The 25,781-nt window shown below is 43.7% G+C and overlaps 1 protein-coding gene across 3 annotated transcripts in view; it reads right to left on the bottom strand.

The window, feature by feature from the left end:
- The window catches only part of LOC109877855 (dymeclin-like), a 145,785-nt gene that overhangs the window by 66,238 nt on the left and 53,766 nt on the right, over positions 1–25,781 (bottom strand). For all 3 annotated transcript variants that reach the window (XM_020470085.2, XM_020470088.2, XM_031802783.1), the window contains 5 exons: positions 8,663–8,851; positions 8,401–8,579; positions 6,930–7,055; positions 4,412–4,525; positions 4,144–4,238 (listed from right to left, as the gene is read on the bottom strand). In XM_020470085.2, the coding sequence (XP_020325674.1) occupies positions 4,144–4,238; positions 4,412–4,525; positions 6,930–7,055; positions 8,401–8,579; positions 8,663–8,851 (703 nt within the window). The remainder of the gene's footprint in view (positions 1–4,143; positions 4,239–4,411; positions 4,526–6,929; positions 7,056–8,400; positions 8,580–8,662; positions 8,852–25,781) is intronic.

Genomic DNA, 25,781 nt, shown 5'->3' with positions numbered 1-25,781 from the left:
ATGTTAGCTAGCTGGCTAAGACTATCCAACACAACACTGGAACTCTTCCAAGTCAAGGTAAGGTTTTGATTTTTACAAATGTATTGCCACCGGGGCCCACCAGTTTAAGTGCTAAATTGTACACTAACGTTACTGCATGATTGTAGCGGGTTTACTAACACGTTAGTTCTATTAGCTATGTTGACTATGACATTACTTGATATAATATGGTGACAACGATGTAGGTTGTGTGTAGTGGTTATGATATGGATTGGCTTGGAAAAGTTTTTTCGCCTGGTTACACAGCTAATGTGTTGTGCATTGAAGTCCACAAGCGAAGGGAAAAAAGGTGAGGAGAAAATCGCATCGATGCGAGAATGAATACAACGTGGCTGGTATGAAAGTGAATTGTGTTTATGTGTTATCAGGGGTGTATTCACCACAGATTCTGTTGAAAAACGATCCTTAAATGGAAGCAAATGGAATTAAATGGCGATAAACATACCAGAATTTGTCAAATAGAAACTCTTGTTTGCAACTGTTCGACTAATAGTTACACCCTAGATCAGCTAGATGCAGGCAAGAGTGTGCAAGGCGGGATTGAATGACACCAACATTTTCTCTCGACCTGTATGCACCCATGTTGTAAACTTTCATTCATAGGCATGGTTGTAGCAACCTCATGATAGGCATAGGAAAATTTGAGTATCGTGTAGTAGCCTAAAAATATTGCTGTTACATTGAACTGGGTGAATGGAATATGAAATGACAGTCATCCAACATGCTGTAATACAGTATAATTTTTTTCCTCACTCATCTTAAATGGCACTGACCGCCACCGACTGACAGACACGGCTTTACAAAGAACATGCATGTGTAGAATGTATCTTTGTCAAAGGTAGGGCTCTAGAGAATAGGGGGTCATTTTGGATCCATTCAGCGAGTCCACTATCGGTGAATCATTCCAGATGGCAAATATGCAATACAAATGATGCTGTGCTCATGCAGCAAATCAGTAGGACAGAAAGATAATAATTTTTTAAAAAAGAAGCAGGAAGAGAGGGCAGCAAAAGACTAGTAGTCTTAGAGTCTGGTTATAACCCGGAAGCATAGGACTTGAGAATGAGCGAGCAAGTAAAGTGCACAAGCTCCTGTCCTAGTGCGTCGCACGCGGTGAACCAGCCAGTGTTTGTGGCGACTGCAACTGGAGTGGGGGAAATACATATTGTCCAGAACATACAAGTATCTCCGCATGTGGAGGCTGGAGCAGCTGAAAGAAAAGGGGAGGAGGAAAAAAAGGACCAAAAAATACATAAAATCATTTGTTTTCTCCAATTTCGTTAAAAAAAACTTTAAAAACTTAGTAGCATAGTATGTTTAGGTTACGGTCTGAAAGGTGACAAAGGGGTTCAAAAAGAGGCAAAAGAGAAGCCATCACTGATTGTCAGTTTGTTTAATATTATAGCTCAACAGACATCCCAGAATAATAACTGATAACAGCCAAAAGTAATGAAGGATTGGAATTTGTGTTTGACTCCAGCAAACTATTCTCACTTGACAGTTAAAGAAAATCTAACATTGACTTAAGCCTTGAGCATGCAGTAAAATCATTGGAATAACTTTCCTTTACGACACTGACTGTTCATGTAGCAGTCCTGTGTAGCCAGGGTTGTGGGTTTGATTCCCATGGGGGGCCAGTAGGAAAAAGCATGAAAATACTTATACACTCAAGTCGCTCTGAATAAAAGTGTCTGCTAAATGACTAAAATGTAAAATTATAACCAATGCTTTGCCTGAGGCTTGGCGTTCTAGATATACTTCACATGCTCTTATACAACACAGTAGTATTTTCTACTTTGTTTGTGAAATTAGATACATGTAGGGCGGCAGGTAGCCCTGGGCCAGTAACCGAAATGTAGCAGGTTCAAATCCCCAAGCTGACTAGGTAACTAATCTGTCGATGTGCCCTTGAGCAAGGCACTTAAACCTAATTGTTCCCATAAGTCGCACTGGATAAAAGCGTCTGCTAAATGACTCAATTGTAAATGTGTAGAGAGATGATGTAGAGGAGAGGAGGCAAGATCTGGAGGCATCTGCAATGGGGCTGAGATGCAGAGATGCACAAGCAAATCCGTGTAGGAACTACTATTACCTTCCCCTCCACCACCACATCCCAAACCGTACTTTTATTTCTTATTCTTAGTCGTTTAAAAAAGAAATTCAACTGCATTGTTGGTTAGGGGCTCGTAAGTAAGCATCTCTCTGTAAGGTCTACACCTGTTGTATTGGGCGCATGTGACTAATACAATTTGAAGAAAGACTGTGTCAGCTCGGCTACTCTCTTAGTAATAATAAAACACGAAGGAGTGTGTGTGTATGCATTTCTGTTTCCATTTCCCCGTGGTCACGAACAGCATTAAATGATCCTGAATGAATTGATGAGAGGAAGAGGAGAGGCCATGCACTTGTCTGGTCGTTCTGGGTGAACATTGAAAGGGAGTATGTGTGCGTGTATGTGTGTTAGAATGTATGACCAGTGGAGTGTGTGCTCCTAACCAGGGCTCATCTGGAACAATGATCTGGGTGAGTCACTGGGCAAGCCCTTCACATTCCCATTCATTCATATAGTTAACTTCTAACCACAGAGTCATGAGAAATCTCCTCCCTCTCAACAGCTTAGAGTCATAACCATTACCGTCCTTGACTGACTGACTGCTTCAAAGCCAGAATACACAACCAGAAGACGTGATGTCTTTATTGAGAGCCAACCACAGATCTATGACAGCTAGCCAAGTGGTCTAATATGTGATGAGCCACGAGATGAGCAATAGACCTAGGCTACAGCGTTACAAAGGCTGCAGCTGACGAAGACGTTGGCATAAGTTTAATCTGTACATCCAGTGAAATATCTAATATCAATTGTTTTAAAAATAAAAAGAGAGTAAAAGAAAGTCAAAATAAACACAAAGCACGTCATTCCAAGCACTTTCCCACTAACTATGTGTCTTATTATGACCAGCAACTTTATTCCATCATCAGGGTGGAGTAAGTGTTCGTGTGACTGAGTGAGTTTGTTTTCTTATACATGTGTTTGTCTAAGCTTGTTTGTGTGCTTAGTAAAGCTACCAAGGCAATCTGGAATCTGTTGCTATGTATCAAGTCGTCAAGGCATTCAGAGAAGCCAAACGAAATCACTAACTCAATCACACATCAAATAATCACCATATAAAATACTACCACTCCACCCTACAGGATCATTTACAAAACAGAATAAATATGCACAATTATTACCCTTAAAATGTTGACCTTATACTTTATATGCGCTTGTCTTTAATTCCGTCATGCACCAAACCAACATGGTCACTGGCACCAAGGGAAATGTGTAACCCATCTGTACTTCCAATCCACCAATCTAAAAACATGCTTTCAATCTGAAATCAGTGCGTTGCAAATTGTAATTGTAATGCAATAATCTGCCAATATAATGATAGTCATTTTATGTCGGACTTAACTAGCTACACTTCCAAACCGCCGACCTAAAAACACTGTTTTCAATCTGGAAGCACTGCGTCAATCTGCAAGAAATGGATTGGAATGTGATAATCGGCCAATATAACGATCGACTATCTTAGCCATTTTACACAGTTGTTATGGAAATGTTGAAATGATGTGTTGTGAATCAATCCATGCTAATGCTTGCATACTGGTGTGGTGATTTGGCAAGGGTTGGTCCTCTGTGGTAGACGTTTTTTTTATGGTAATGTTTGTGACTGAATAGTGGCAGACTTTAGTACAGAAGGTACTGTAGGCCATGAGTCAAGGAAGAAAACAAAAGCATAATCAAATGACTAATTTAAATCCTTTCTGATGAGGACGATCAATCCAACCTGTTTTTCTCCGCCTCTACTGCCTTGGTGAGGGAACGCTGCAACATCAGTAGCTAAGAAGATAGGTGGTCTTTCCCACTCAGCACAAAACACAACCATGGAATATCTACACCAGAAGGTGCTGCACAGACCTGCTAAACCTCTACAATTTTCAATCTACCAGTAGGCTTTAGTTCGAGTTGAGATCATATCAATACCCATTAACAAGCATTGGCCATACCCGTGTCTGTGTTGACAGTAAGCAATAGTTCTACGGAGGACGGAGCTGTAGCCTCACCTGATGATGCGCTGGGCTGCATACTGGTGTAGGCAGCGGAACTGGGCAGACATATTGGCCAGGGCAGCCAGGCAGTTGGTGTGCAGGTACTTATCCTGGAAGAGAGGAAATGAGAGACGTGTATTGACCTACCTGGAATTCCATTGAGATGATCTTGGGAGAAAACAAAGCTAGGAGAGGGTAAACAAAGTGTATGTGGAGATTTTGTTTTGTGTGTGTGTGTGTGTGTGTGTGTGTGTGCGTGTGTGTGTGTGTGTGTGTGACTCACCCTGGTCCGTGTCATGTTGAACTGGATGGTGCGTATGACAACTAGGATGAGTAGACTACCCAGGGAGATTTCTGTTAATGAACGCTCTGAATACCAAGTTATGTTTTTTAATACCTGGGAGAGGGGGAGTTTGAGCGAGAGAGGGAGAAAGAGAAAGAGGGAGGGAGAGGGAGAGTGAGTAACTACTCAGCATTAAAAACATTTTTTAGCAGTGGTGGCAAAGGTCGTGGAGGGAGAGGCAGGTGGGGGGGTCCACAGCAGCATGCCCCCCGGGGTATTTTTTTGTAGAAGGACTGTGAGAAGGTCATTTCGGGTGACTTTTTAAAGGTACATTATACTCCAAAATGAATGAAAATCAAATGACTGATCTATCTATAATCCTCCCCAGACATGAGCATATAACATATTGCCCCCAAAATATTTTAGGGCTGACTTTTTACCATAGCTTATATATGGGACCATACCATATTATCAGGCAGGTGTGCTATTAGCAATGAGCAAGGTTTTTTTCTGGATCAAAAAGGGACTACTTTCCTGCAATTTTATAAATGTTTTCCATGGAGCGGAGAGAAAATGTTGCATTTTGCCATGGCTAATTCTGTGTTCTTATGATCAAACATTATAACAAAATCAATGGGGCCCCTGGGCATGTGCCCTGCGTGCCCGATCGGTAAGCCAGCCATGGCCATAGTTTTATTTGATTGGTTTCATTGTTTTAGCTTTTATTTAGTCGATTTCTAGTTCTCAAATATATAAAACATATAGGTAAATTACATTTTATACAAACTTGGTCTGGTTTTAGTCATTTAAGCTTTATACTGACAGTTTTTCTATCCCCAAAAGATAAATAATAATAATAATGTTTGGTGTGGCGGCAACAATTTAGCAGTGGCGCGCCACTTCTAAATGAATAAAGTAGAAACACCGGTACTGTACAAATTAAGAGCAAAAGTTAGAGCACCGCCAGCTGTAGCTATCACCGTTTCGATCACAAATAACTTTGTTCTCTGTAAAACACAAATATCAAAAGTGTTTCATGCAACTATTTTTCTATTACTACAGTAGGCCTATTACTTCTGGTTGTCAACCTTGTGTTTCCAGGGTGCTTAGCGACCACGGTAACAGTAGTTCATGTCAGAAGTAAAGTAAGTCTCGGTAACGGTTGGCAGGACAGGATGTTGGGGAAGGATATAGATTCTGAAAAAGCAATCTAGACACAATTACACATTAAATAATGCATTTGAGAATAATTCTTTTTCACTAACATGCAGAAATAGAATAATGCACTAATTTAAAGACCTATTCTGTACTGTCAAACTATCACAGATTTAGACTTCAAAGAGATCATTTGTGAAATTGACTAGGCTGCGCCATGGTCACGTCTGCACTATCAAATGCAACAGAGGTTGTAGAAGCCTAGCTGTGATGTGTGTAGTAATACATGATCCGAGTCCATCCACCTGGCTCTGGAGACACTAAATGGAGTCACAGTGACACAGCACTGGGTGACAACCATCAGCAACTGATGGACAAAACATAGACCAACATGGTAGTCTAATCCCAGGCTCAACTCACATCCACAAAACACCACAACAGCATTAAAGTACTTCTGCATTGATTTTTCTATGATGAAAAACACCCATCTGAATATTGAGAGCTGGCCTGACTGTGGTTGGTTTATATTGAACCTAGTACTGCTGGAAATTACATGTCAACAGCAAAGAGACCCATGTGAAATGGATTTTCATCCAGAACATAGAGACTCAGAGAGAAGTCTGCTGGCAGCTACAGCCTAGGCTTTAGGATTTCCTGCTGCAGTCAAACAGGGTTCCCAAATGACACAATATTCCCTATATAGTGCACTACTTTTGACCAGAGCCCTATGGGCCCTGGTGAGAAGTAGTGCACTATATGGGGAATAGTGCCATTTGGGACTCAGACGGAGACCAATTCATATGCAGCCCAGCCAGTAGACTGAAACTCGATAGGCTCCGCACGTACAGAGAAAGAGAGGAATGACTTTAAAATGTCAAAAATGATTCACACAACTAAAATGTAATGGAAGAGCAGAATGGTGTCAAGCACCGTGTCCTAAGTGGTTTAAAGGCTCTCTGTTCAAACACACGGCGAATTCATTGACAAGCTGAGTAGGAAGAAAAAATGAAGACTGAAATACAGAGGGAGATGGGGAGACAGTGCCTATCATAGAATGTACTGTTCTTATCTGAAATGGCACATGTCCTGACGTTTGAGAAATCATACCTCATACAGAGAAATGTCTCAGACGTCTATAACCAGAATGTGCTGAAAGGGAACACATGTTTGCAGGGCTGTGTCCCTTCTGTCATAGGAGTGCAATTACTGGTGTGCGTCATTTGTGTGTGACACTGGAGTACATTTTCAGGGCTCAATCAATCAGGAATACTACTCACCCCTTCACGTATGGATCTGTTGAAGGTATCGTCCTCAGTAAGGATGAGGAGGATGGTAAGGGTTAGAGTGAGGGGTCAGTACTCACCACCTCATGTATGGACCTATTGAAGGTATCTTCCTCAGTGAGGATGAGGAGGATGATGAGGGCCATGTAGACGTGATGAGAGTTCCTGTCTTCCACATGATACAGGACCTTGAGGATGGGCATCACCTAAGGAGGAGGGGAAGGAGTCAAATAATTAGAGAACGAGCATGTGCGTTGGCTATTCGTATTTTCATGTATTTATTTAGCCAGGATAGTCCACTCAGTAACAAATTACACTGTTTACCAGGATGTCCTGGTCTACTGTGTGTGTGTGTGTCTGCATGGTGTTTCTCCAGGGAACGTGTCTGCATGGTGTTTCTCCAGGGTACGTGTCTGCATGGTGTTTCTCCAGGGAACGTGTCTGCATGGTGTTTCTCCAGGGAACGTGTCTGCATGGTGGTTCTCCAGGGTACGTGTCTGCATGGTGTTTCTCCAGGGAACGTGTCTGCATGGTGTTTCTCCAGGGTACGTGTCTGCATGGTGTTTCTCCAGGGAACGTGTCTGCATGGTGTTTCTCCAGGGTATGTGTCTGCATGGTGTTTCTCCAGGGTACGTGTCTGCATGGTGTTTCTCCAGGGTACGTGTCTGCATGGTGTTTCTCCAGGGAACGTGTCTGCATGGTGTTTCTCCAGGGAACGTGTCTGCATGGTGTTTCTCCAGGGTACGTGTCTGCATGGTGTTTCTCCAGGGTACGTGTCTGCATGGTGTTTCTCCAGGGAACGTGTCTGCATGGTGTTTCTCCAGGGAACGTGTCTGCATGGTGTTTCTCCAGGGTACGTGTCTGCATGGTGTTTCTCCAGGGAACGTGTCTGCATGGTGTTTCTGTTTTGATGGTTTAACTGCCATGGTTCAACAGCCATTCTGTCAACTTCTGTTGTGAAATCCTGCATTCCTGCTGTGCAGACTGACACTGTTGCAGAATAAGCAGGCAGAGTGCACTGAGCAAGCTCTGACACGAATCCAACATCCCAGACTACACTAAGAGAAAGTGTGTGTTTGTGTGTTTAGGCCTCCAGCATTGTTCCACAGAGGGGTGCTTCGGGAAGCGCTATGTGTGTCCACCCATGTATGTATGTGTGTTTGTTTAAGCATGGTTCCACTGTGTGTGGGAGTGATCCTCTGTCACAGGTGGGTCCTGCAGAGCAATGGTCTGTGGCGCTCCCCCCTCTACACTCCCTAATACACTTAAAACCTGCTAAGAGGTGACATCACAGCACACCCCACAGGAACAGCTGTCTACTGTGCCCCACTGTGTCAGCAGGGAAAAAATAAGAACTAAGTCAAAGAGGATGACTCAGATTACACAGAGTACATTTCAGAGTTTCCGTTAGGAGAATGTGGTGCCGGAAAACGTGACCAACAAGATTTGAAATTTGTACCTAATAAACTGAGCATATGTCCTCATGTTTGTGTTGTGATGCAGCAGTGTGTAGAGAGTAGTGTATGTGTGCGCAATTTGCAACTAACTCACCAGGTTCTCCATGTCTGTGCGTGACAGCATGTACGTCCTCATGTTAGTGTTCTGATGTAGTAGTGTGTAGAGTATCAGTGTAGCCTGGTCGGATCTCTGCTGCTCACACAGAGCTGTGTAAAGGCTGTTGAAGTTAATCTGGAACATATGGTGCTGCTCTGTAGGGACGGATGACATGTCTGTGGAAAACACACAGGTTTAGTACCCATTCATTGAAAGGTCCTCCTGTCACCTGTTACTGGTAGTAGCACATATTCTGTACCTTGTGTGTTTTTGAAGCATGTGACAGCCTGTCTGTAGGGATTGGGACAGTTGTTGGGTCCATCTGTCAGATTGGCTAGCACCAGAAGCAATAACAGGCTCTGATTGGACAGTGGCAGAGGGTTCTGTTCCTGTTCCAATCCTGGCTTACTGCCGACTCCACCCAGCGCGAACACACTCCACAACCCACCTGGAGGAAACATAATAGTGAAGACCTCAAAACTATGAAATAACACATATGGAATGTGCAAAGCTGTCTCAAGGCAAAGGGTGGCTACTTTGAAGAATATAAAGTATGTTTTGATTTGTTTAAAACTTTTTGGGGTTACTACATGATTCCATGTGTGTTATTTAATAGTTTTGATGTCTTCACTATTATCCTACAATGTAGAAAATAGTACAAATAAAGAAAAACCCTTGAATGAGTAAGTGTGTCCAAACTTTTGACTGGTACTGTACGTCACAGGGTTATACAGACTTTAGCACATCACCCAAAACCAACACAACACGCCTTTTCCTATATTGTCAGAAGCATCATCAGACCTCGGTAGTAGCCTATTTCATGCTGCGCTCTAAAGATGGCATCGTAGCCACACAAATACATTAGAACATCATCGTTGATCTGATCAGAAACACTGTGCTCACAATCCTTATCTCCTAATGATGTCGCTGGTGAATTTAGTTAGAATTTTTGAATATATTGCGCAATCGGCTAAGGTTTTTACTAGGCGCGAGCCCATCCAGGCTTGAGTCCCGTGAGCGAAACAGACGTAACGAGCTTGAGAAGAGTATACTGAAGCAAAGATTCATCCACATTTTAGATAAGAAAATATCCTACCTTTCTGTCATGTCAACCATCCATCCAAATGAAATAATTCCATATGTCTGCCTTTTGTCTTCATAAACATTCACATAGCTTATTCCATGATACGGGGTAATCTAATGAGCAACACTGCAGCTGTTGACTGCTGTTGTATCAATGCATTTATCACGACAGTATTCATACCCCTTGGAATAAGGTTTTGTGTCTGTCCTAGTGTCTGTCCTATGTCTAGGTGATTTTCAGGATGTCTCATGGTCTGACAAACACCGCAGTAGCTCAGTCACCTTCTACAGCAGATGCGGAAGGCAGACCTAGGCAGATGCAGTGGATTGAGACGGAGCCCATGCAATATCTCCAGCTTAAACTAAAATATTTTTAAGGGGATTTTTTATGTTACTTAGAATGACACACAGGTGCGTCAATAGACTCTGAAGGATTTCAATTCTTCAAGCTCTGTCAAGTTCATTTACTTATCATTGCCAGACAGCCATTTTCAAGTCTTGCCAAAGATTTTCAAGCCAATTTAAGTAAAAACTAACTAGGTCACTCAGGAACATTCAATGCAACACTGTAGCTGCTTACCATTTGTCCTTGTGTTTTAGGTTATTGTCCTGCTGAAAGGTGCATTTGTCTCCCAGTGTCTGTTGGAAAGCAGACTAAAAAAGGTTTTCCTTCAGTCCTTGCCGATGACAAGCATACCCATAACGTGATGCAGTCACCACCATGCTTGAAAATATTTAGGAGTGGTACTCAATGATGTGTTGTGTTGGATTTGCTCCAAACATAATGATTTGCATTCAGGACATAAAGATACATTGTTTGCCACATTTCATTGCAATTTTACTTATTGCAAACAGGAAGCATGTTTTGGAATATGTTTTATTCTGTAAAGGCTTCCTTCTTTTCACTCTGTCATTTAGGTTAGTATTGTGGAGTAAGTACAATGTTGTTGATCCATCCTCAGTTTTCTGCTATCACAGCCATTAAACTGCGTTTTAAAAAGTCACCATTGGCCTCATGGTATTTCTATGTATTATGGATCCCCATAAGATGCTGCCAAGCTACTCTTCCTTACGGCAGTTATACAATTTTAAAAACAATACAATACATTCATTACAGAGTTCACAACACACTAAGTGTGTGCCCTCAGGCCCATACTCCAGATCTACAACACATAATCCATGTGTACGTGTGCGTATAGTGCGTATGTTATCATGTGTGTGTATGCATCTGTTTGTGTTGCTTCACAGTCCCAGCTGTTCCTTAAGGTGTTTTATCATATCTGATTCTACTGTTACCGGATGTGGAAGAGAGTTCCATATAGTAATGTGCGCCTATCAGAGTTTGTTCTGGACTGTGAAGAGACCTCTGGTGGCATGTCTTGTGGGGTATGCATGGGTGTCCAAGCTGTGTGCTAGTGACGGACTTCTCCCAATCTTAGCTACTGTTGTATCAATATGTTTTGACCATGACAGTTACAGAGAGTTGTATGTGTGGAGTACAGATATGAGGTAGTCACAAAAAATGTGTGTTAAAAAACTATTATTGCACAGAGTAAGTACATGCAACTTATTATGTGACTTGTTAAGCACATTTTTACTCCTGAACTTATTTAGGCTTGCCATAACAAAGGGGTTGAATAGCTGACAAGATATTTCAGCTTTTCAATTCTCATACATTTTGTAAATGTTTCTAAAAACTTAATTCTAATTTGGGTAACGTGCGTAGGCCAGTGACACAAAGTCAAGGGGTATGAATACTTTTTGAAGGCACTGTATAATCAATACAAGGCTTTCAAGGAGTAGGGTATTTAAGGCAAGTGTATTTGATACAAAACAGGCTATAAGAATACTTTCCCATTTTATGAAACTAGCCAACATTATCACATTCTTTTGCTCGCTCCAGGAAGGCAATTTGTCCCTGGATTGCAAACTAAATCCCCTGCATCATCTTGTAAATGATTGTCATTCTACCAATTTGAAAATGTAAATGTAGGCTAATCATAAATGTAATAATAGCATCATTGATTTACCCCAATCAAAACTTGGACAGAGGGCATAAATCGCATTTCGATAGATGCATCAGTACCAAGCCTTTCTTTTATATCTGCAACATAAATTTATTTAATTTACAAGGATAAGTTAACTGTCAGCTGGCTACTGTAGGAAAGTTACAATCAAATAAAAAATGTGTGACATAACTGAACCTTTTAGCCCATCCTATGAAGTGGATGTTACTTGTCACCCGTCTTTCCCTCTCATTTTAGTAGATATATTTTTGCCGTAATGATTTGATCACACCATGCAACTAGGGATGTAGCCTACAGTCAGAGAGGGAAGATGGACAATGTTGATTGGCAGGTGAAAAGGGGTTGAAAGGTAAAAGTAGGAGGCGGGATTAGGTCGGCTCCTTTCCTCCTTGCTGGGCAGAGATTTCAGAACTCGCAACCCAAATGTATCACAATGTATTTGCCATACCTCACAATCGATTGGACTTCCTGCATGTATTATTTTCGCTGTGACATATTTTCCGTATACTGTACCTAACAAATTATATAGTCACTGAACTAATAAGGCCACCACCATTTTGGGATTTTCAGACAATCTTAAAGCAACATCTTAAAGCATAAAGAAATCTGAAAATGGTGTTTCATTTAGACAGTACACACAATTGTTTCTTTCCCAGCGGCTCGCCATTCAAGCAATGAAGGAAAATGAAGCCTTTGCCGCCTAAATGGAGGATGCTTTATGTACGAGCCGGTCCACGGGGGACACGAGTGTATTGCCCACTATCGGCTGCCTAGGCTAAGATTTACTAGGCTACTGAATTCCCTATGGTTGTTTAGCATGCAAAATGACTTGCAGGTCAATGACTGTCAATTCGACAAGGTAGGAGAGGTTGCATCAGTTGTCACAAAATATTAGGTATTTTTGGAAGATGTATGTAATATGAGCAAAACATGTTAATGAATCGGCTATTTGTAACATTTTAATCGATTTTCTGACAGATGCATGCTTTTCTACATGATCAAAAGTATGTGGACACCTGCTCGTCAAACACCTCATTACGAAATCATGGGCTTTAATATGGAGTTGGTCCCCTCTTCCACTAGAGGCTTTCCACTAGATGTTGGACATTGGTGCGGGGACATGCTTCCATTCAACCACAAGAGCATTTGTGAGGTCAGGCAGTGATGTTAGGCGACTGCGTTGTGATGGCACCGGAGGGGAAGGCTGCCATCTTATCAGCTCTTAACTAACCATGTATTTTGTTTGTTTTTTCACATTGTTCGTAACTTGTTTTGTACATAAGAGACGGTAGCAGCAACATTATGAGCGAAAAGAGCTTCTGGACATCAGAACTGAGATTGCTCACCTCAAACTGGACGAAGAATTATTCTTCAATGAGTCGGACGGGAGGGATATAATACAGACACCCGACCAGGCCCAGATCCCTGTTATTCACTAGAGAAGGAAATGCAGATTTCGCAGAAAGAGATCAGGGTGCCTTTTGAAAATCAGGCGACGAGTGGCTAATCTGCCCATGCCTTCCGTCCTGCTAGCTGACGTTCAATCGCTGGAAAATAAATGGGACGACCCTAAAAGCATGTTTATCCTACCAACGGGACATTAAAAACTGTAATATCTTACGTTCCACCGAGTCGTGGCTGAACGACGACATTAAGAACATATAGCTGGTGGGTTATACACTCCATTAGCAGGACAGAACAGCAGCCTCTGGTAAGACACGGGGCGGGGGCCTATGCATTTATGTAAACAACAGCTGGTGCACGATATCTAAGGAAGTCTCGAGGTTTTGCTCACCTGAGGTAGAGTATCTCATGATAAGCTGAAGACCACACTTATCTACCAAGAATAGATCATCTGTATTTTTCCTAGCTGTCTACATACCACCTCAGAAATCATTGCTGGCACTAAAACTGCACGGTGCTCCTAGTGGCCGGGGACTTTAATGCAGGGAAACAAATCAGTTTTACCTCATTTCTATCAGTGTTTTAAATGTGCAACCAGAGGGAAAAATATTCTCGACCACCTTTCCTCCACACACAGAGACGTGTACAAAGCTCTCCCTCCATTTGGCAAATCTGACCATAATTATATCGTCCTGATTCCTGCTTACAAGCAAAAATTCAAGCAGGAAGCACCAGTGACTCGGTCTATAAAAAAGTGGTCAGATGAAGCAGATGCTAAACTACAGGACTGTTTTGCTAGCACAGACGGGAATATGTTCCGGGATTCTTCCATTGAGGTGTACACCACATCAGTCACTGGCTTCATCAATAAGTGCATCGAGGACGTCGTCCTCACAGTGACTGTAAGTACATACCACAACCAGAAGCCAAGGATTACAGGCAACATTCGCACTGAGCTAAAGGGGAGAGCTGCCGCTTTCAATGAGTGGGACTCTAACCCAGAAGCTTATAAGAAATCCCGCTATACCCTCTGATGAACTATCAAACAGGCCAAGCATCAATACAGGACTAAGACTGAATCGTACAACACCGGCTCTGACACTCGTCGGATGTGGCAGGGCCTGCAAACTATTATAGACTACAAAGGGGATCATAGCCGAGAGCTGCCCAGTGACACGAGCCAACCAGACGAGCTAAATCACTTATATGTTCGCTTCGAGGCAAGTAACACTGAAACATGCATGAGAGTATCAGCTGTTACGGACGACTGTGTGATCACGCTCTCCCGCAGTCTATGTGAGTAAGACCTTTAACAGGTCAACATTCACAAAGCTGCAGGGCCAGACGGACTACCAGGACGTGTATTCCGAGCATGCGCTGACATGTGTCTTGACTGACATTTTCAACCTCTTCCTGTCTGAGTCTGTAATACCAACATGTTCAAGCAGACCACCATAGTCCCTGCACCCAAGAACACTAAGGTAACCTGCCTAAATGACTACCGATCCGTAGCATTCACGTCTGTAGCCATGAAATGCTTCAAAAGGTTGGTCATGGCTCACATCATCACCATTATCCCAGAAACCCTAGACCCACTCCATTTTTGCATACTGCACTAACAGATTCACAGATGATGCAATCTCTATTGCACTCCACACTGCCCTTTCACACCTGGACCAAAGGAACACCTATGTGAGAATGTTATTCATTGACTGCAGCTCAGCGTTCAACACCATAGTGCCTTCAAAGCTCATCATTAAGCTAAGGACCCTGGGACTAAACACCTCCCTCTGCAACTGGATCCTGGACTTCCTGACGGGCCACCCCCAGGTGGTAAAGGTAGGTAGCAACACATCCGCCACGCTGATCCTTGACACAGGGGCCCCTCAGGGGTGCATGCTCAGTCCCCTCCTCCTGTACTCCCTGTTCACTCATGACTGCACGACTCCAACACCCCCATTAAGTTTGCTGACGACACAGTGGTAGGCCTGATCAACAACAATGAGACAGCCTGTCGGCAGGAGGTCAGAGACCTGACCGTGTGGACAACAACCTCTCCCTCAATGTGATCAAGAAAAAGGAGATGATTGTGGACTACAGGAAAAGGAGGACCTAGCATGCCCCCATTCTCATCAACAGACCTGTAGTGGAGCAGGTTGAGAGCTTCAAGTTCCTTGGCGTCCACATCACTACCAAACTAACATGGTCCAAACACACAAAGACAGTAATGAAGAGGGCACAACAAAACCTATTCCCCCTCAGGAGACTGAAAATATTTGGCATGGGCCCGAAGATCCTCAAAAGGTTTTACAGCTGCACCATCGAGAGCATCCTGATGGGTTGCATCACTGCCTGGTATGGCAACTACCCCTGACAGCAAGGCATTACAGAGGGTACAGCCCAGTACATTTAAAAAAAATATATATATATGTTTTATTTTACCATGTAAGTTGACTGAGAACACATTCTAATTTACAGCAACGACCTGGGAAATAGTTACAGGGGAGAGGAGGGGGATGAATGAACCAATTGTGAGCTGGGGATGATTCGGTGACGGAATGAGGGACAGCTTGGGAATTTAGCCCGGACACCAGGGTTAACACCCCTACTCTTACGATAAGTGCCATGGGATCTTTAGTGACCACAGAGAGTCAGGACACCCATTTAACGTGGAATCCGAAAGACGGAACCCTACACAAGGGCCTGGGGAATTGGGATATTTATTTAGACCTGAGGAAAGAGTGCCTCTAACTGGCCCTCCAACACCACTTCCAGCAGCATCTGGTCTTCCATCTAGGGACCGACCAGGACCAACCCTGCTCAGCTTCAGAAGCAAGCCAACAGTGGGATGCAGGGTGGTATGCTGCTGGCATCACTGACATCACCTGCCCAAGCTTCCTGCCATCTAGGACCTCTATACCAGATGGTGTCAGAGGAAGGCCCTAAGAATTATCAAAGATTCCAGCCACCCTGGTCATAGACTGTTCTCTCTGCTACGTCACGGCAAGCGGTACCGGAGCGCCAAGTCTAGGTCCAAGAGGTTCCTAAATAGCTTCTATCCCCAAGCCATAAAACTCCTGAACAGCTAATCAATGGCTACCCAGACTGCTGCTACTCTCTGTTATAGTTATGTATAGTCACTTTAATAACTCTACCAACATGTACACATTACCTCGACACCGGTGCCCCCCCACATTGACTCTGTACCGGTACCCCCTGTATATAGCCCCGCTATTGTTATTTACTGCTGCTCTTTAATAATTTGTTATTCTTATCTCTTACTTTTTAAAATCTTTTTTTTCTTAAACTGCACTGTTGGTTAAGGGCTTGTAAGTAAGCATTTCACTGTAAGGTCTACCTGTTGTATTCGGGGCATGTGACAAATAGAATTTGATTTGGTCTGGCTTGCAGTTGGAGATCCAATTTATCCCAAATGTGTTCGATGGGGTTGTGGTCAGGGCTCTGTGCAGACCATCCACACCGATCTCGACAGACCATTTCTGTGTGGATCTCGTTTTGTGCACAGGGACATTGTCATGCTGAAACAGGAAAGGGCCTTTCCCAAACTGCTGTAGTATTAAGATTTCCCTTCACTGAAACTAAAGGGCATAGCTTGAACCATGAAAAACATCCCTGTGCTTTATAAGCGTATTTATAACACGTTATAAGCAATGTGAAACGCATGATTATAGGCACTAGTAACTGCTCATAAATATATATGAAAATATTTTGTAGAAATTATGCTAAAAAATAAATGTATAGAAAATGGGACAATGAAAAAAAGCAACCTACAATGCCTGGTACAGAGAGGAATGTAAGGACCAACAATTGAGATGTTGCTATTAAAAATACATTCTGAACATGGTACTGTATTTTTTTAACACAGTGCATTGTGGCTCTACTAAGCCTTATACTATCAGAGGAAAGAACACAGACCGTGTGTTAGAAGACTAATCTTTATCAAAGTGAAATGGATCTGTCTCCATCTAGAGGTGATAGACATTACTACAGTCCTGTTTCCAAGCCTGACTGCTCTTCCTACACAATTATGGGCAGTAATAGCTCTGCTATCGTCAAAACCACGTTCCTTCTTTGATCTGCTGGGTTAATGCTTTGGTCCATATTCATCTGTGTGCTTGGAGAAAGAACTGAATCACAGCAAATGCATTTTGTCAATGTAAAATGTGACTGGGGAGCAGTAGTCTTTCTGTGTGTGTGTGTGTGTATCCCTGACTCTGCCCAACTCAGTCTAATGCCCTAGAGTTGGACTGTATGGATCCGGTGGGTGGAAAATCTGCCAGGACATCTCAGTGCATCGGCCAAAGGACAGAAACAAACATCCACAGCAAAAAACAGACCATGGTCACATCCCTGCTTTCCCCTCTGTCAGTCTCGCCCCCCCCCCCCCCCAGTCCCCCCTCAGGATAGTGACGTTCTTGCCAGTCTCCCTCAGCCCCCAGTCTGTGGCCTGCCCAGGGGCCACAGTGCTGGTCAAGCACTCCAAGCTAATTCCTTGCATGGCGTCTAGCGGTGGCGGCTGCCGGCTGTAACCCAATGGAGTGGGGGAGTCGGGGGTGAGAGGGAGGAGAGGAGTGGGGTAGATAAGGAGCCCTTGTGACTGAGCCCTGCTCATCACTGGCACCAGACCGGCTACACCACACCCATCTCTGTGAGAGCAGGTCTCCGTCCAAAATGATACCCTATTCCCTACGTAGCACACTACCTAAAAAGATTATATAAAATACTAGTAGTGCACTATATAGGGATTAGGGTGCCATTTTGGACACAGACCAGAGCAAAGCAGAGCCAGGGTCTGGCTGTCTGGCAGCAACGCTTCCTGACTCACTCTACTGACTCTCTCTTTATCCACCTCTCTCTCAATCTCTTTCTTTCTCCCCCCTTCTACTCCCTTTACCTCACTGTTATGCATCTGGCTTGCTTACCCTGCCTGCCTGCCCACTACACAAATACAATAATGCAATATCGCATGTGCCTTTCTGGCTCTGGCCCTGTCGCGCCATTACAGAAGGAGGAGGAGAGGCTTAATGTGGACACAGGGACTGGCGCCTGGGCTGGAAGAAGGCAGGGTGCATTGAGGGCACATCCTCGGCTCCAGGCTAGCCCTTGGTCTGCCACACCACCCACACAACAACAACACTGCCCTTCTCTTGCTATTCAACCAGGAATTAACACTGCAACCCGTTCATGACTGTTTGGCATTTCTCCCCAGCTATCAGGCTCCCTCTGAGAGAAAAGACTCCGTGTTAGGATTAATAAGAGTTTACAGTGGTCTACCACACTCTCTCCCTCTCTCCGTCTGTCCGTCCGTCCGTCTGTCTGTGTGTGTGTCATATTCAGTTGATCATGGCCCACGGTCTGTGAGAATAAATCCAGACTGACCCATACAATGATTGTCATAATGAACATAGAGATAGTGTCACTGTTATTGCCATTAGACAGGACATCAAATCCTCATTATGAGAAATGGCTGATAGTTGATTGTAAAGTGAACCTTGAACAGTATCTACCGTATTCATGTTCACCCAGCATGCTGTCGGTCTCTCAGGGTTCCATCTGTGTGCTGTTAACAACGAGTCATACACTAACAGCTAGCGCCATCATAGACAAGACACTGGCATGACATATATTTGAGAAATCTACAGTTGAAGTCTGAAGTTTACATACACCTTAGACAAATACATTTAATCTCAGTTTTTCACAATTCCTGACATTTAATCCAAGTAAAAATTCCCTGTCTTAGGTCAGTTAGGATCACCACTTTATTTTAAGAAAGTGAAATGTCAGAATAATAGTAGAGAGAATGATATATTTCAGCTTTTATTTCTTTCATCACATTCCCAGTGGGTCAGAAGTTTACACATACTGATTGAGTGTTCGGTAGCATTGCCTTTAAATTGTTTAACCTGGGTCAAACATTTCGGGTAGCCTTCCACAACCTTCCCACAATAAGTTGAGTGAATTTTGGCCCATTCCTCCTGACAGTTGGTGTAACTGAGTCAGGTTTGTAGGCCTCCATGCCCGCCACCTTGACTTTGTTGTCCTTAAGCCATTTTGACACCTTTGGAAGTATGCTTGGGATCATTGTCCATTTGGAAGACCCATTTGCGATCAAGCTTTAACTTCCTGACTGATGTCTTGAGGTGCTGCTTCAATATTTCCACATATTTTCCTACCTCATGATGCCATCTATTTTGTGAAGTGCACCAGTCCCTCCTGCAGCAAAGCACCCCCAAAACATGCTGATGCCACCCCCGTGCTTCACGGTTGGGATGGTGTTCTTCGGCTTGCAAGCCCTTTTTCCTCCAAACATAACAATGGTCATTATGGCCAAACAGTTCCATTTTTGTTTCGTCAGACCAGAGGACATTTAACCATGAAGTACAATCTTTGTCCCCATGTGCAGCTGCAAACCGTAGTCTGGCTTTTTTATGGTGGTTTTGGAGCAGTGGCTTCTTCCTTGCTGAGTAGCCTTTCAGGTTATGTCAATATAGGACTCGTTTTACTGTGGATATAGATACTTTGTACCGGTTTCCTCCAGCATCTTCACAGGGTCCGTTGCTGTTGTTCTGGGATTGATTTGCACTTTTCGCACCAAAGTATGTTAATCTCTAGGAGACAGAACGCGTCTCCTTCCTGAGCGGTAGGACGGCTGTGTGGTCCCATGGAATCCTTGCGAACTATTGTTTGTACAGATGAATGCGGTACCTTCAGGTATTTGGAAATTGCTCCCAAGGAGGAACTAGAAATGTGGATGTCTACAAAAATAATTCTGAGGTCTTGGCTGATTTCTTTTGATTTTCCCATGATGTCAAGCAAAGAGGCACTGAGTTTGAAGGTATGCCTTGAAATACATCCACAGGTACACCTTCAATTGACTCAAATGATGTCAATTAGCCTATCAGAAGCTTCTAAAGCCATGACATTTGCTGGAATTTTCCAAGCTGTTAAAGGCAGAGTCAACTTAGTGTATGTAAACTTCTGACCCACTGAAATTGTGATACAGTGAATTATAAGTGAAATATTGTGTCTGTAAACATTTGTTGGAAGAATTACTTGTCATACACAAAGGGGATGTCCTAATCGACTTCCAAAAACTATAGTTTGATAACACTAAATTGGTGTGGTTGAAAAACGAGTTTTAATAACTCCAACATAAGTCTATGTAAACTTATGACTTCAACTGTACGTCTGCTCAATCACATCTACACTGTTGTGAGTCTAACGGAGGACGACTTGTGCGGAGATGAGATGACGTTAAGAAGTGATGGCAGTCAGTAAAGCAGAACCAGCAAAGTAACACATCAGCCTACACTCTCACAACTCCCACACAAGATTTGATCCAACGTTTGACACCTTGGAAGTGTTTTGTTTACCTGTTGTTCAAGCTACCTACACTCTCTCTTCCAAACCAACTCACTCAAACAGCTCCCTCCCACACAAGAGTTATCATGTTTCTTACACCCTAAATGGTTTGTTTAACAATTTGAGTTCTTTCACAAATGCTGAAATCCTGCAAAACATTTACACGCAAATTTGTTCTGCACACGATTGATAAAAGAGGCCCAAAAAGAGGGTAGGGGGAATTTCTCAAACCCTAGCTTCCTGGAACAAGTCATTCTGACTGGAAACATGAAAGGGAGGGAGAGGGGAGCAGACAAGGACAGAATGTGTGTGTGTGTGTGAGGAACAGAACAGACAGATTGTGCTGGTTATTTATTTCCAGTCTTCATTTTATTTTCAGTAGAGTAAATGAATTAGGACATGGTGGCGGAGTGCCAGCAGCTTAAAGACGTCGTGAGGTCTGTAGGCGTGCTGATTTACCAACAACAGGAAAAATATGCACACACACACCAATACATTTACCAACGTTAGGAGAAACATACACACAGCAGTACATACAACGCTGTGACGACTGCCGACACACGATACAGTGCATTCGAAAAGTATTCAGACCCCCTTCACTTTTTCCACATTTTGTTACGTTACAGCCTTATTATAAAATGGATTAATAAAATAAAAAAACTAAAATCGACACACAATATCCCACAATGACAAAGCGAAAAACTATTTGTAATTTGAGAAAATGTATAAAAAAAATATATAAAAAAATCCTTTGTTTTACATAAGTATTCAGACCCTTTGCTATGACACCCTTTGCTATGACACACGGCTGAGGTGACCATCCTTGAGATGTTTCTACAACTTGATTGAAGTCCACCTGTGGTAAATTCAATTGATTGAACATGATTTGGAAAGGCACACACCTGTCTATATAAGGTCCCACAGCACAGTGCATTTCAGAGCAAAAACCAAGCCATGAGGTCGAAGGAATTGTCCATAGAGCTCCAAGACAGGATTGTATAGAAGCACAGATCTGGGGAAAGGTACCAAAAAATGTCAGCAGCATTGAAGGTCTCCAAGAACACAGCGGCCTTCATCATTCTTAAATGGAAGAAGTTTGGAACCACCAAGACTCTTCCTAGCAGTGCGGCTTGGCTGGGTTTCGGAGGACGCACGGCTCTCGACCTACGGTGAAGCACAGCGAAGGCAGCATCATGCTGTGGGGTTGTTTTTAAGAGGCGGGGACTGGGAGACTAGATGGAAAGATGAACGGAGCAAAGTACAGAGAGATCCTTGATGAAAACCTGCTCCAGAGCACTCAGGACCTCAGACTGGAGTGAAGGTTCACCTTCCAACAGGATAACGACCCTAAGCACACAGCCAAGACAATGCAGGAGAGGCTTCGAGACAAGTCTCTGAATGTCCCTGAGGGGCCCAGCCAGAGCCTGGACTTGAACCGGATCGAACATCTATGGATAGATCCGAAAATAGTGTGCAGCAACTCTCCACATCCAGCCTGACAGAGCTTGAGAGGATCTGCAGAGAATAATTGGACAAACTCACCAAATACAGGTGTGCCAAGCTTGTAGCGTCATACCCAAGAAGATTCGGGGCTATAATCACCGCTAAAGGTGCTTCAACAAGGTACTGAGTAACAGGGTCTGAATACTTATCTAAATGTGATTTCATTTATTTAAAAAATCTATAAACCTGTTTTTGCTTTGTCATTATGGGGTAGTGTGTAAAGATTGATGAGGCTATACTGTACCAAAATGTGACAAAAGTCATGGGGCCTGAATACTTTCTGAATGCAGTACCAGTCAAAAGTTTGGACACCTACTCATTAATGGGTTTTTCTTCATTTTTCACATTGTGAAAACTGAAATAACACATATGGAATCATGTAGTAACCAAACAAGTGTTAGAATCCAAATATATATTCTTCAAAGTAGCCACCCTTTGCCTTGAAGACAGATTTGCACACTCTTGGCATTCTCTCAACCAGCTTCATGAGGTGGTCACCTGGAATGCAATTCAATTAACAAGTGTGCCTTGTAAAAAGTTCATTTGTGGAATTTCTTTTTTTTCTTAATGTGTTTGAGACAATCAGTTGTGTTGTGACAAGGTAGGGGTGGTATACAGTAGATAGCCCTATTTGGTAAAAGACCAAGTCCATATTATGGCAAGTACAGCTCAAATAAGCAATGAGAAACAACAGTCCATCATTATTTTAAGACATGAAGGTCAATCCGGAAAATATCAAGAAATTTGAAATTTTGTTATCAATTTTCACCTAAAATGACATACCAAACTCTAACTGCCTGTAGCTCAGGACCTGAAGCAAGGAAATGCATATGCTTGATACCATTTCAAAAGGAAACACTTTGAGGTTTGTGGAAATGTGAAATTAATGTAGGAGAATATAACACATTAGATCTGGTAAAAAATAATACAAAGAAAAACACGTATGTTTTTTTGTACCATCATCTTTGAAATGCAAGAGAAAGGCCATAACGTATTATTCCATCCCTGGAGCAATTTCGACTATGGCCACTAGATGGCAGCAGTGTACATGCAAAGTTTTAGACTGATCCAATGACACATTGCATATCGGTTCAAAACGTTGTATCAAGACTGCCCAAATGTGCCAAAATCAGTTTATTCATACATTTTCAAGTTCACAATTGTGCACTCCTCAAACAATAGCATGGTATTCTTTCACTGTAAAAGCTTCTGTAAATTGGACAATGCAATTTAAGCTTCTGCCCATATCAGATGAGTCTATGTCCTGGGAATTTTGTTTCTTTCTTACAACCTCATGCTAATCACATTAGCCTACGTTAGTCTGCAAGCGGGACACAGATCCTGTGGATGTTAAAGTGCAGTCGCAAAAAACATCAAGCTTTATGATGAAACTGGCTCTCATGAGGACCACCACAGGAAAGGAGTTACCAGGCTCATAAATTGCAACCCAAATAAATTCTTCACAGAGTCCAAGTAACAGACATCTCAACATCAACTGTTCAAAAGAGACTGCGTGAATCAGGCCTAGTCTAATTGCTGCAAAGAAACCACTACTAAAGGACACCAATAAGAAGAGACTTGCTTGGGCCAAGAAACACGGGCAATGGACTTAGACCGGTGGAAATCTGTCCTTTGGTCTGATGAGCCAGAATGTGAGATTTTTGGTTCCAACCACAGTGTCTTCGTGAAATGCGGAGTAGGTGAACAGATGATCTCTGCATGTGTGGTTCCCACCGTGAAGCATGGAGGAGGTGTGATTGTTTGGGGGGTGCTTTGCTGGTGACACCGTCTGTGATTTATTTAGAATTCAAGGCATACTTAACCAGCATGGCTACCACAGCATTCGGCAGCGATATGCCATCCAATCTGGTTTGTGCTTAGTGGGAGTATCATTTGTTTTTCAACAGGACAATGACCCCAAAACACACCTCCAGGCTCTGTAAGGGCTATTTGACCAAGGAGAGTGATGGAGCGCTGCATCAGATGACGTGGCCTCCACAGTCGCCCAACCTCAGCCCGGGGAGGTGGTGAGGGCCCTGGGAAGTGTGGTGCCAGGAAAATAACCTCTCACCCAACTTCAACAAAGGACCTGATTGTGGACTTCAGGAAACGGCAGAGGGAGCACCCCCCCTATCCACATCGATGGGACCTCGGCATACACGTCACTGACAAACTGAAATGGTCCACCCACACAGACAGTGTGGTGAAGAAGGTGCAGCAGCACCTCCTTCAACCTCAGGAGGATGAAGAAATTTGGCTTGACACAATTGAGCGCATCCTGTCGGGCTGTATCACCGCAACTGCACTGCTCGCAACCGCAGGGCTCTCCAGAGGGTGGTGCGGTCTGCCCAATGCATTATCGGGGGCAAACTACCTGCCCTCCAGGACACCTACAGCACCCTAACCTACAGCACCCTATGTCACAGGAAGGCCAAAAAGATAATCAAGGACAACAACCACCCGAGCTACTGCCTGTTCACCCCGCTATCATCCAGAAGGCGAGGTCAGTACAGGTGCATAAAGTTGGGACAGAGAGAATGAAAACAGCTTCTATCTCAAGGCCATCAGACTGTTAAATAGCCATTACTAGCACATTAGATGCTGCTGCCCTATATACATAGACTTGAAATCACTGGCCACTTTAATAATGGAATACTAGTCACTTTAATAATGTGTACATATTTTGCATTACTCATCTCATATGTATATACTGTATTCTATCCATTCTACTGTATCTTAAGTCTGTCACAGACATTGCTCACCAAAATATTTATATATTCTTACTTCCATTCCTTTAGATGTGTGTATTGTTGTGAAATTGTTAGATATTACTGCACTGTTACAGATAGAAATGCAAGCATTTCTCTACACCCGCAATAACATCTGCTAAACACGTGTATGTGACAAATACAATTTTATTTGACCAGTACACACCTCACAACAAGGGCCAGAAGTTTTTACCCTGACAATGGTTCTACATTACTCCTTGTCCTAATCCTGACATGCTATATTCTTCATGTTGTTGTCTTAACTTCCACTCCCACCCCCCCACGCTCTAGCCCAGAGCATGCCTTCTCTGGTAGTAATGCGGGCACTAAAACTGACTAATCCAGGCCAAGTCATGGTGCCATGTCCAGGAGGCAGGAGTTGGGCGAGGAAGCGGGGGCCAGGGCGAAAGAGAGACGAGAGGCAGATAGACAGAAGGCCCAAACAGGGGCTAGGAAAGGGAGCAGGGGCCGGGTCAGGGCATACAGGCCCAGGCATACTGTAGACAGGGTACCCAGACATGGAAAGAGAGACCGGGCTGGGTCGAGGCAGACAGCAGACAGGCCCAGGCATACTGTAGACAGGTTACTCAGACATGGAAAGAGAGACCGGGCTGGGTCGAGGCAGACAGGCCCAGGCGTACTGTAGACAGGGTACCCAGACATGGAAAGAGAGACCGGGCTAGGTTGAGGCAGACAGCAGACAGGCCCAGGCATACTGTAGACAGGGTACCCAGACATGGAAAGAGAGACCGGGCTGGGTCGAGGCAGACAGCAGACAGGCCCAGGCATACTGTAGACAGGGTACCCAGACATGGAAAGAGAGACCGGGATGGGTCGAGGCAGACAGCAGACAGGCCCAGGGGTACTGTAGACAGGGTACCCAGACATGGAAAGAGAGACCGGGCTGGGTTGAGGCAGACAGCAGACAGGCCCAGGCGTACTGTAGACAGGGTACCCAGACATGGAAAGAGAGACCGGGCTGGGTCGAGGCAGACAGCAGACAGGGTGCCTAGGCAGGGGCTAGGAGGGAGAGCAGGGACGGGTCGGGGCAGACAGGCCCAGGCCTACTGTAGACAGGGTGCAAATCCCCACAACAGACGCAAAAGCCAGCCAGAAAAACAATCTTGAAACATAAAATAGTGGTATACTCGAGCAACGCTTTATCGGAGCCATGGTCTGTTTTGGGAGAACCCAGACAGGCTGCCAGGAC

This window comes from Oncorhynchus kisutch, linkage group LG23 (genome assembly GCF_002021735.2).
Source record: "Oncorhynchus kisutch isolate 150728-3 linkage group LG23, Okis_V2, whole genome shotgun sequence".
Classification (NCBI taxonomy): Eukaryota; Metazoa; Chordata; class Actinopteri; order Salmoniformes; family Salmonidae; genus Oncorhynchus; species Oncorhynchus kisutch.
Note: the sequence above shows the minus strand (reverse complement) of the source record. Positions and strands in the feature narration are given on the sequence as shown.